Source organism: Dicentrarchus labrax, unplaced genomic scaffold (assembly GCF_905237075.1).
Source record: "Dicentrarchus labrax unplaced genomic scaffold, dlabrax2021, whole genome shotgun sequence".
NCBI lineage: Eukaryota > Metazoa > Chordata > Actinopteri > Moronidae > Dicentrarchus > Dicentrarchus labrax.
Window position 1 is genome coordinate 11031815 of NW_026136719.1, and position 12618 is coordinate 11044432.

Genomic DNA, 12618 nt, shown 5'->3' on the forward strand with positions numbered 1-12618 from the left:
TGCAACCATAGACTTATAATACCGCCCCCTACTGTACCGGAGTATGTAGCGTGAGTTATGGTTATATGAGACTACTTTATATCATAATAAAAAAAAGAATCACATTCAAAATATAATAATAATAATAATAATAAAAACCTAACTAAATCCTATAATATATAATATAATCTTTAAAATATTCCACAGCAGCTTTCTGTGTGTCTTTTACCCCCTCTCCTATTGTTTAGTTTCCATTTCCTTCCTGCCTGACTTATCTTTTGATTTAGTCTTCCCTGTATTTTCTACAATGCAACAGTATCTACACATTCTTTGTTTTTTATAATTCAAACATTCATCTGATTGACTTTTACCTAACAAAAAAACAATGTTTTATTTAACCCTGTGTGGTCAAACTTCAGTCTGGTTAAAACGGTCTCCTCCCTTCTGTTCTTAGCTGGCATCTTTAATGTTGCATTACTGCCACCTTCTCGAGTTTAATCTCTGCATCACTAACCACTCTTAGTCTTGCCCATAGACTATATAAATAAATAAAAATCTCTTTTTATACATGAATAGTAGCCTAAATTTCTTTATAGCTCAGTGTGTATGCCCTCTCTGCTACACATTTCCTGTTTGCTATCATCACACATTGTTGAATGTTTCAGATTCTTTGCATTATTCATAAACCAGTCAGATGCATTCCTATAGGCTTAGTGTTCACGTTGCTATGTCCCATTGTTAATCTTGCCATTTCTTTGCACTGCCCTGCACTTTTGCTCCACTTGTACCACAACCATGTATCAACAGTGTCAATCTGATACTGGTTTGTTGTCTAGCTTTTGTCTGTATATAATATGTTTATGTTTGCTTTGTTTTGCTGTATCTGTATACGTGGATCCTCCTGGGAATTTGTTCTGCGGACTGTGTGTAAGTACAGTGATATACCTACCTATATACAGTCTATGGTGCCTGCTTGAGCCTGACCTATACTAGACTGTTGAGGCTGATACAAGATGAAAAAAAAATTATATAACTTTCTGTTTCTTTCCCTTATACGCATACTCCTACATATACAGAGTTAATTACTGAAATGGTGATTTGTAGCAGGATCACATCAAGTAGCCTACAGTTGCATAGTACAGTGGAAAAGCAACAGTCATATAAATGGATATATAGGTCAGGTCCTTATCAAAGCAAAGATACAAGGATATATAAATATTTCTAAAGAAGCACGGTTGTAAACCAGTAATCATGTCGGTGGACAGACTCGATCTAAAAAACTAAATGACACTTAAATGACATAACTTTTGCAATACAGTGTGATTATAGCCGAAGTGGTGTTGAAATAAATCCATATATCATAAATGTTTCACAATCTGTTACTGTTTGATTGTGAGATAAAACCTTTTGGATTCCATGACCAATAAAGTTTTTTATACTGGGTTAAAACATTATCCAGAAGAAGGAGTTTTGCTTTGCACAAATTTTATAAACTAAAAGCATTTAAAAACACAACACTAACAAAGTGCTGCAAAGATCAACCTTCCAGGAAAAACTGGATTTAATCAATTAATATTCTGCCTTAAATCTTAACTGAAAATACAAAAAAGGTGTATTATAACTTAAATTCCTGTCACCATGAAGCCACATTTCTAAACCCATGGTTAGTTCCTATTTCCTATTTTTTAACCTTCGTTCACAGACTCATCATTAGCCAGTGTGTCTTTACTGCTCTAAGTGGCCAAATCCTCCGCCTATGAATTGTTTTTATTATAAAACCTAAGGTTTTCTTTGTGATAGACTGATGTCATGTTGATATTTTCAGCTCATTTGAGTAAAAGCAACAGAATAGCATCCATCAAGAAGCACTTTGACTTTGATGTCACAAGGCAAAGATCGAGCTGCAATTGCACAATTATGATTAAACCTGCTTTCATCAGGCTCAGACTTCCGGACATAGACGTACACAAAAAGCACAATAGTCACAGTGTTCTCTGCTCCATATCACATAACACTTATTTTGTGTATTGTACCACACACACATTTACCATTATTCTAGTCGTTGCTTGCGACTGGGCCTCCTGTCTTCAGTGGGATCAAAAGTCAGCAGTTATTGCTCAGATTCAAAGAACTTGTGGGTTTAAGCTCAACTGTAAGTCAGCATGTGCAAGAATAAACTTTCAAATGATGTTTCGTGGACATTGTTCATACGTTAAAATGTGACTAGTTTAATAGCAAACATGACCTTACACAGTGGAACAGCTTGGACATTACAAACTGAACAGATGTAGTAACTCATATCTGCTGAATGTGTGTAATGTGTTACGATGCAATACAAAGATTTTTTATTATTATTATTTGTTTTAATCCAGTAGAAAATTGCATCTATATGTATAAAAAACTAAACATTAACATAACACAAATTACACTGTATTTTCCTGGTTGAAAAACCTGAAATAAGCATTCACATCCTAAATCCTTACAGGTGCTGTACAGAAGTAAAAAGGAGTGTGTCTGAAGAATCATCTGTATGTGTTGTTAATAAATAATACATATATAGTGCGCAGGCTCTTTTTCTAAAAACAAAATAACATCTGAGTTCATTAAATCTGCAGTTTTAATATGAATGAATAGGATCACTAGTGGTTTCAAATGGCTTAGATAAACAACCTCTGGTGCTTTATTAGTTTCATTGAATCAATGGAATGAATTGATTGCTTGTCATCATAGTCTCTCTGGTATAACGTTAATGCATGTTTATTTAGCGTGTTTGAATTATGGTCAGATTTGCGTCCTTAGACGCTTAGAACCAGAGGAGAGCTAGCACATGTTGAGCACAATGCAGGGTAAACAGCAGACTGTGTGAACAGTCCAGGTGCTGTTCCAGCTTTTGTCAGAGCTTAAAAGGCAGCGATAAGCTGTGACATAGATGAGTTTGCCCTCATCATCCTATTACCTTTTACTGTGTGTTCATTCATTGTTCATTTTTTTAGACTGTCCCCTTAACCTTTCTATTTGTTTGTGAAGAGTCATCATCCAATACAAATATTGCTTTGCTCTGACATCTTCTGTAGTGCATTGGCAAGATGAGAAGAGGAAATAGCATATACTGTTAATTGTATCAAATATGAGAACATTTTTGATGTTTAGTCTGCCGGCTGAGAAGCCATCATTGTTTTAGAGGTTTAATGGTCCAAATATATAATTTGAGTTAAATATTTTGGTCAAGCCTTGAATATATTAAAATGAATTGTTTGATTCCGTCTATTTGGGAAATAAGCTTCTAGTTGCTTTTCTGTTGAGAGTTTGATGAGGAGATTGATACCACTCTCTCTGTATATAGTACAGTAAATATATATACGGCTGGAGCCAGAGGCCAGTTAGCTTAGCACACTGAGGAAAACAGCCAGTCAGGTTCTGTCCAAAGGTAACAAAATCCCCCTACCACCACCCCTACAGCTCATAAGTTAAACCAAATTTAAAGATCATCATTATTGTTTAATACATTCTAAAGCTACTGTACATTACCTATTTTCCTTATATTTAAGTTATATAGTAAAACATGTGCAGCCATATATTGCAAATTTGATATATTTCACAATGCATTCTACATATCTCTAAATGTATAATGAAATATTTTTCAGATATATAGGAATCAATTATAATAATAATAATAATCTATAAATATATAGTTTTATATTGTATATTAAATAATTACACTTTGAAATTTTCTCTTTATATACAGAGAATATTGCGGTGCAGAGGGATTGTTGTATGTATATAAATTGCACAAAGAGTATTGCACTGTTACGTAAACTATCAATGATGATAATATCGTCCTATACAGTATCATGTAGAGAATCACTGAGATGTGAATAAATAAATCATTACCACCAAAGGAGGGTAAATATTTACTACAAATGCAGAGTCAATGGGTGATTCCACGATTCCAGTGATGGAAAGAAGAACATGTGAAGGTCATCTGGTTGGTGGTTCAAATGCGTCACCAACGTAGGGCGTGTTCTTCACAACAGGATCTATATAGTTCTACGATCTCCGCCACTGAATATACAAAGCATCATTGTAGCTACCTGTTACACACAACGAGTTAACTCAAAGAGCTCTCCTCCAGAAAAAAATGCAGGCTGAGGAATACAATCGCAGAGGTAATCATAGGCTCCATTTTGCTATATTGACTGTCTGTGTTGTTATATTTCATTGCAAAGTAAATAAGTACACAATAGGCAAAATAAAGCTGAATTATACATTTGAATAGAAATATCATTCCAGCTGTTACAGTGTCTGTCACTGATCAGGTAAGGAGCTGGTGGACTACATCACACAGTACCTGGGCTCCATCAGGGAGAGGAAGGTGATTCCAGATGTGAAGCCAGGTTACATGAAGGAGCTTCTCCCCGACACCGCACCCACGGAGCCGGAGGACTGGGAGAGTATCTTCAACGATATTGAGAAAGTCATCATGCCAGGAGTAAGTTCCTACGGTCATCCATCATGATATCAGTAATTTGAAACAAGGACAAGGAAACAAGTATATTCTCATCTATTCCCCCCAGGTGGTTCACTGGCAGAGCCCTCACATGCATGCCTACTATCCCTGTCTGACTTCATGGCCCTCTATGCTCGGGGAAATGCTGGCCGATGCCATCAACTGTGTTGGATTCACCTGGGTAATGGGGACAACCCACACTTTTTTTCTTCACTACACTATCTAAAAAAAAAAAAAGCGAAAACGCCACAAGAATGAAGTCATACGATCTGAATAAATTGTGTTGTTGGTGCTGGTGTTAAACAGGCCGCCAACCCAGCTTGTACAGAACTGGAAATGAATGTGTTGGACTGGTTGTGTAAAGCACTGGGGCTCCCCTCCTTCTTCCTGCATCACCATCCTGAGAGCAGAGGCGGAGGCATACTGCAGGTCTGCAACACTTTGATCTGTTTATTATTTGAGTACAGTAGTCTGTGTGAACTAGCAGCTTATTGCTGTTCTTTTCTAACCCGACTCTCCTGTTAGAGCACTGTCAGTGAGAGCACACTTGTTGCTCTGCTGGCAGCCAGGAAAGACAAAATATTGCAGCTGCGGGCTGAGCTTGACCAGGACGTGGACGACTCAGTCCTAAATTCCAGACTGGTTGCATATGCTTCAGATCAGGTCAGTGTAACCGCTTTTTGTGCAACTAACTTCCCATAAATCCGAAGAAATAAACAGAGAAAGTGATTTGATGTGCGACTGCTTTTACAGGCTCATTCCTCAGTTGAGAAGGCAGGTCTGATCTCGCTGGTGAAGATCAGGTTTCTGCCCACTGATGAACAGTTGTCCCTGAGAGGAGACACTTTAAAACAAGCCATACAAGAGGACAGGTGCCTGGGACTGGTCCCTTTCATGGTAGATATTTGACCTCAGAATCATACCAGTGTTTTTTTCATGTTTTAGTTACCAACCCATCCTGTATAGTCATTTTGCAATACTGACAAAAACTGAGAGATTTCTTAGATGGAGTGTTTACAGATTATGCCAGATCGTGTTCTGAAACATACAGAACTGAACAGAAATGAATTGTAGTCGACTTTTATTAACTTTTATTTCATTTTCAAGTTTCATTTTTCATTGTATTGTATTGTATTGTATTGTATTGTATTGTATTCAAACAGTCAAAAAGTCCAACATCTGAGATTTGAAAGTCTGCTGTCAAATGGCAATTCCATCAGTGCAAGAGATTATGAAATGTATGTCTTTCCCAGCAACCTAACATCTGCTTTTCAGCCTCTGGGGAACTTAAGGGAGTTTCCTGCTGTTCTTGCTTCAGAGTTTGTAGATCATTGATATTGATACAAGATAGAAAGTCAAAAAGCTAAAAAGTACAGTATGAAAAAACAAACAAACAAAAAACATTAAATGTGATATATTATCTGTGATTTTGTTTTTCTCCTGTTCAGCTGTGTGCCACTTTGGGATCTACAGGTGTGTGTGCCTTCGACAATCTATCTGAACTGGGACCAGTCTGTACGTCTTCAAATTTACTCCCAATATTGTTTGCTTTAAGACTGTGTGTAAAGTCATTCCATTGAGATGCATTAGGAGAATTACAGTACTTGTATTTAAATATTTGTTAAAGCTGCAGAAGAGGGACTGTGGCTCCACGTTGATGCTGCGTATGCTGGCTCAGCCTACGTCTGTCCTGAGCTTCGCTGGTCCCTGAAAGGGATAGAATTTGCTCATTCTTTTGTCTTCAACCCTTCCAAGTGGATGATGGTCCATTTTGACTGCACAGCTTTCTGGTGAGTAAGAACACAAGAACACCAAAGCCTCTAAACCTTATCTATGAAAGTAGGTTTGAAAGTAAATATGAAGGATGCTTGATAGTTGTTAACAAGGTTTAACTTTGTTTTCTCAGGGTAAAGGATAAATATAAGCTCCAACAGACGTTCGCTGTTGATCCTGTTTACCTCAGACATGAAAACTCACAGGCAGCCACGGACTTTATGGTATAACGCTGTCATGTCTTCAACAAAGATTCAGTTATCATAGTGAATCATATTATGCAATGTCACTACTTTTTGTTGTTGTTGTTTAGCACTGGCAGATTCCCCTCAGCCGACGTTTCCGTTCTCTCAAACTCTGGTTTGTTATGCGCTCCTTTGGACTGAAAAACCTCCAGGCTCATATCAGACACGTAAGTGGTATTCAGTTAATATTATCAATATAAGGGACTTCATATATAAGTTAGTGTATTTACTGTAAGGAATTCTGTGACAACCGACAAAATTGTATTTGTTTTTAAGTTTGAGAATCTTTGTATGTATATTTCTGTCTTTTTTAGGGGATTGAGATGGCAAAGCTCTTGGAGTCCAACATAAGGAGTGACCCAAATTTTGAGGTTCCTGCTGAGAGGCACCTTGGCCTGGTGGTCTTCTGTCTCAAAGTAGGTCTTTTATCTTTGTTAAGCAACATGTCTTTCACTGGCTAATCATTGTTAAGATGAATAATTTTCCCAGTCACACCTTGTTCAAAGGTGAGTTACTGAATAACGTAGTTTTATCAAGCACAGGTGGAGGGCAGATCAATATCTGCCATCATTAAAATAAGCTAAAACCTTGATGTTGCTAAAATTGCTTTAATTTTATCTGGAAGCTTTAAGTTATTCGGGTTGTTATATTTTATGACATTTTCTTATTCTAGGAGGGAAATGATTTGACCCAGGAGCTGTTGAGGAGGCTTACCCGGTCAGGCACTATGTACCTCATCCCTGCAGACATCCACAACAAACGCATCATCCGATTTACGGTGACCTCACAATTTACAACTGCAGACGACATCCTTAAGGACTGGAGTATCATCTCCAAAACGGCTTCCGCTCTTCTGGCTGAGACACAGGCTCTGAACAATGCAGACCAACCAAAATCAGGGAGAGGTGAGGTGATAGGAGCTGAAGGAAACCAAGACCCTAACTCAGACACCGGGTCCAAGGAGAGAGAGGATGCTGCCTCCAGGCTGGACAAAGCTGAAGTGGAGCTGTGGATTGATAAGGCTTGGAATCCATCTAGGAGACCAATGCGCTCTCTTAGCTGCAGCAGCGAGCCTCTGCCTTACACTTACATTGGGGCATTGTCTGGCTATGACTTTGAAACGCGGCCTAGTCTCAAAGATGGTGCAGGTGCCCTCCCCACGGCATCAACAGCAGGACCTGATCCTGTGTTTGAGATCACAGAGATGCCTTCAAATATTTTAGATAAACAGGTCCTGAAAAAGCTGACAAAGTTTTACAGCGTGCCCAGTTTCTGCAACCAGTGGGTGCAGTGTGGCCGGCACCAGGTGTGCTGCCCTCTGAAGGTTTCACAGACAGCTCAAAAACACTTGACCTCCACCTGCAGAAGAATAAACTGTTTGTCTCCTGTAGCCAACACAGCTCCCTCTCCTACTCCACTGGAAACTGCCACTGCACCTAAGCTCCTGCAATGATCCCGACAGCAGTTTACAGTAGTTAATTCACAGAAATACAACTATTGATAATCAAGCCCTTTACTACCGTTCCAGCTGTGTTGGTGGTGAGCCAGCACAGTCAGCTCTCTGCAAAATGAAGATCACTATCTAACTCTGTGATTTGGGATTGCTTTGCTCATTTACAATCAATGTTTTTAATATATTTTTATTAAAATGTATTTCAAACACAATTATATCCCTTGACATATTTCAGTGTGCATTATTCTCCACAGAAGACAAAGTATCGCATGAAATGTGCTGTACATAAACACTCAATGTGCAGGTCATCTATCATTATTTGGCATCCTGTATCACACACAAACTTAAAAATCAAATGTACTATTTGAGGTTGACAATCCAATAATAAACACTGAACTCATTCAGAGCCTGACTCTTCCCTCTGCGATGGAGTTGAATATCTCCTGAGTCATAGGTACGTAGCCCTTATTGTCCTCCAGGTAGAACAAAGGGTCCTTGATGACAGCAGGGTTGAAGCCATCCTCTGCCAGTTTCCCCTTCATTTGCTTAAACGTCCCAGTTACTACCAGTGCATCCTGCCAGAGAAACATAAATGGTTACATTGCAAGACATTTTAAGTCAAATTCATGATTATTTTTATGTTATAATGTCAATTCAGCAGGACTTTATCACCTGTATGCGAATGAAGCGTGGTCTTGCATAGCTGGGGAGATAGTTTTTGACATGCTGATATGTCGTTTTGCCGTCAAAGTCCATGTTTTCTTTCAACTTCAGTGATGCCATTCCAATTCTTCCTTCGTGTCCTAATCAGTCAAGCCCAAAGTACAAAGAAGGGTTATTAGAGTTTGTGAGTATAAACAGCTTTGTACGTGTTTTATAATACCTTTAAAATAACCTTTAAAACGCCAAACAGACTCAAACCAATATAGTGCTGATAGGTTTTGGCCTTTTTATGAGATCTTTCAGATAATCATCATCTAATGAGTCTGTCCTTTATAAATGTTATAGCAAATGTTATAAAATCATTGCTAATAATACAATCATTACCTGGCACCTTCACACCATAGACATTAGCCTCCTCAACGCAGTCCACCATGAGCAAATGATCGGCTACCTCTGTGGTTGCCACATTTTCTCCTTTCCACCTGTATTAAATGATAATACAAAGACAGTACGTGCATAACTGAAATGTCTGAAACGTTTTCATTTAGCACTGGGAACAGTTTGCTATATTGGATAAAATTTGATTTAAATACAAGTATGGAGGAAAAACTCAATTTCAACTGGTTTCATTCAAGGACCTGAAAGTGTCTCCAATGCGGTCTTGAAAGAAGACAAATCCCTCATTGTCAATCTTTAGAAGGTCGCCACTGTTAAAGTAGAAGTCTCCCTTCACAAACACATCCCTCAGCTTCTTCTTCTCTGTCTGCTGCTTGTTTTTGGCGTAGCCGCTGAAAGGTGTTCTTTCGCCGATCTTTGCCACCAACAAACCGGTCTCTCCTGCAGGTGAACGCAAAACAAGCACGGGATGTGTATTAATAAGAGTAAAAAGGTCAAGAGAGAGCCCTATTTTCTGAGGAGACTGGCTCACCTCTGGGGACTTCAATACAAAATCCTTTGGAGTTTCTGACAGGCTCCTCTTTCTCTGTGTCATATCTTATGAGGGCATACGGACACCCCATCTGAAAAAGTTAAAGTATAAAACATATGGAAAATAATAAAATAATCAGTCATGGGCTTCCCCTGCAAGTTTGTCCCATGGTGTTAAATGTTACTCTACAAGGAAATACTGAAATTTGTGTATAAGGAACAAATAAACAGCAATATTCCCAATCCCTTTCTTACTTTGTGGAGAAAATGCTCCCTGCCAATTGCTCCAACTTTGCCAACGTAGTTGACAAAGCCAATATTTCCCTCTGTCGCTCCGTAGCATTCACAGATACGAATGTCCCCAAACCGTTGAAGGAAGTCAGCCCATATGTCGGCCCTTATCCCGTTCCCCAAAGCCAATCGGACTTTATGATCTCTGTCATTGTCTCTCTAGAGGACAGGAACGGAGAGGTGAGACGAGGATAATAAACATCACATTAGGATTGTCTTTGTTTGAGTACAGGCAGTGTGTGTTAGTGCTGCAAATTTCATGAACTATTTAAGATTCTAATAAATGTATCAACATGGTTAATGACGTCAGAGAAATAAAAACATACTGTGTGTATTTCATTCAGTTTTTACCTTTGGTGCGTTGCAGAGGTAGCGCATAATTTCCCCTATGTACTGAATAACAGTCACATTGTACTTCCTACAGTCATTCCAGAATTGGGAAGCAGAGAATTTACGTCTTAAAACAATAGTGAGACCTAGAAATGAAGAGGAAGAATTTCAGCGATATTGTCTCACATTGAGAGCTCAGTCAGTATTGTATATGTACGACCTTTAGGACTTTGAAATATAAATAGTGGTAATCTGAGCCAAACTGGGTGCTATTTGAGGTCATACACCTGTTAGTTTAACCTTTAGTAAACCCAGAGTGCAGCCTGGAAATCATGTTTTGTACTTTTATAATGCCACGAATCACCTTTGTCTATGGCTCCACAAAGTCCCATCAGAAAGCCAGCGCTGTGGTAAAGAGGCAGGTATATGTAGATGATATCGTCTGAGCGTACGCCAGAAACAGCCTGAAGAAAAGATGCCAACCATAGCCTCTCGTGGTTTATTACAGCTGCCTTGGGAAGCCCTAAAAGATAACATCGCAATTAAAAGCAGAAGTAGCGTATTTTTATTGTCATACTTCTGTCACTCAAGGACAGCACACTAAAAAACACATGCATAGATTAGAAGTGAAGGTCAGATTACCTGTGGTTCCTGAGGTGTAGATGTATAGCGCAGGACTCTTAATGTTAATGTTGGCCCTCAGCTCTGGTGACAGAGGCTGGTCTGAGGCCTGCTGAACCTTATCAGACAGGCTTTCAATGCCCTCCCCATCACATTCCTCGCTGAGGATAAAGACACGGACACCCTGCTGATTCAGGGTGGGCAACACCTCCTCTACAGCGTCTCGCAAGTCTGAGAGAGACAGGCATAAGTGAGCTAGTGAAGTGCAGTGAAAACACAAGTGGGAAAACAATGCAGACGTGGATAATCATGGGAATAAAGACAATTAAGATCAAACCCAGCTTCTTTAGATTAACCCAATATTACAAATTTCAATTTGCCTCAAAGGGGTTACAATCTGTACAGTATATGACAGTGATTTTCAAACTTGGTTCCAAGGACCAATAAGGGGTCCTTGAGTGTCCCCAGCAAAATAAGGAATATAACATTTGAACTTTTATAATTTATAGTGATTCTTGTTTAATTATTGTCTATGTTGACTTCATAATATTCCAACCTAAAAATAAAAACATTTACTCAGAGGGGATTCCTAAGGACTAAGCCCTCTCAAATTGGGAGTCCAATGGGCATCTATTGTGTTGGTCCTTGGCGTGACAAAATTTGGGAACCACTGGCAGATCACACCGTCCATCCTTAGAACCTTGATTCATATTATCTTATCTTATTCTTTTATTATCTTATCTGATTTTCGCAGCTTACCAGCACCAGCGACCAGGACTTTGGCTTCACAGCAGGAGAAGCAGTGCAGCAAAGATTTGGATCTGATGTTGTAGTTCAGCAGAGAAGCTGTGCATCCCAGCTTGGTCAGTGCGAGCCAGACCCACACAAACTGCGGCTCGTTACCCAGGAACAAGGCCACCGTGTCCCCCTCTTTCAGCTTGGCATGTGTGGATAAAGCTCTGGCCACTCTGTTGCTTTCTTTGTCGGCTTGGCTGTAAGTGTATGAGCTGTCCTCGAAAAGTATGAACTTCTTCTGCGGGTGCCTCGCAACTTTATCCAGAAAACGATCCAAAATACTGTAAAACGGTTTCTGCTTCTTGAATTTTCTTAATTGCATGGCGATTTTAATTGCAGTTACTGTGTAATTTAAATCTTTCAAAAAATAAGGGTTTCGCAAGTACAGCAAAAATGCCAAAAATGCCAAACCCGCAAGAGCGCTATATAGAACGTATGCAATCATTATAATGAGGAATAATGTGCCAGTCCTGCAGCTGTAGGAGTCCTGAGACGTTCAGTTTAAAACAACAGCTGAATACAGACCAATTTAGATTACGCCTCTTGAACTTTGAACGAGTTTCTCTAGGGGAGTAACAAAAGCCTATATGTGTTCCTGGGTGGAAACTTGGTGTGTCAAATGCTGCAGTGAAAAGAATCATCTTTTTTTGTGAACGGCACGGTGTTTTATCTTAACTTAACTGTATTTTTTATCTTTGTGTGTTCTCAAAATAAGCTTACTTGCACTGCACGTTGCCAAGACCAGGAATTGTGCTTGTGTTTGTTGACAGTAATGTTCAGAATCACACAAAACCTATTTAAACTATTAAAGAGAGACACAATTTAAACTATTTGAACTATTAAAGACAGAATATTTAATATTAAAATGTTTTAGAAATTCACAAAAACTCATGTATGCAATGCTGTGGAAAATGAATGGCACTTGCATAATATCATAGATCATTTTACCTTATGCCTGCAGTTAAAAATTATCTTGTGACACTAAGCAGGGGCTCCAATTAGTGTAAAATTGACACAATTATACTATGAACATA

General features: G+C 38.9%; 2 protein-coding genes across 3 annotated transcripts; one reads left to right on the plus strand and one right to left on the minus strand.

Annotated features, from left to right (window-relative positions):
* Positions 1 to 787: 787 nt before the first annotated feature.
* On the plus strand, positions 788 to 8182 carry hdc (histidine decarboxylase). Of its 2 annotated transcripts, none has more exons than XM_051380220.1 (12): positions 788 to 906; positions 4296 to 4468; positions 4554 to 4667; positions 4793 to 4915; positions 5012 to 5149; positions 5240 to 5383; positions 5935 to 6001; positions 6114 to 6276; positions 6393 to 6483; positions 6573 to 6671; positions 6819 to 6920; positions 7178 to 8182. In XM_051380220.1, exons 1-12 carry the CDS (start codon positions 834 to 836, stop codon positions 7955 to 7957), a joined length of 2067 nt encoding a protein of 688 aa, XP_051236180.1. In that variant the 5' UTR covers positions 788 to 833; the 3' UTR covers positions 7958 to 8182. The 2 variants fall into 2 exon arrangements, with proteins under 2 accessions (XP_051236180.1, XP_051236181.1); XM_051380221.1 differs by lacking the exon at positions 788 to 906 and adding an exon at positions 4072 to 4145.
* On the minus strand, positions 8129 to 12108 carry LOC127352089 (long-chain fatty acid transport protein 2). The gene is made up of 10 exons (XM_051380222.1): positions 11549 to 12108; positions 10811 to 11020; positions 10533 to 10691; positions 10190 to 10314; positions 9803 to 9997; positions 9549 to 9639; positions 9259 to 9457; positions 9005 to 9102; positions 8630 to 8760; positions 8129 to 8532 (listed from the first exon to the last, which is right to left on the minus strand). Exons 1-10 carry the CDS (start codon positions 12027 to 12029, stop codon positions 8359 to 8361), a joined length of 1863 nt encoding a protein of 620 aa, XP_051236182.1. The 5' UTR covers positions 12030 to 12108; the 3' UTR covers positions 8129 to 8358.
* Between the last annotated feature and the right edge of the window lie 510 nt (positions 12109 to 12618).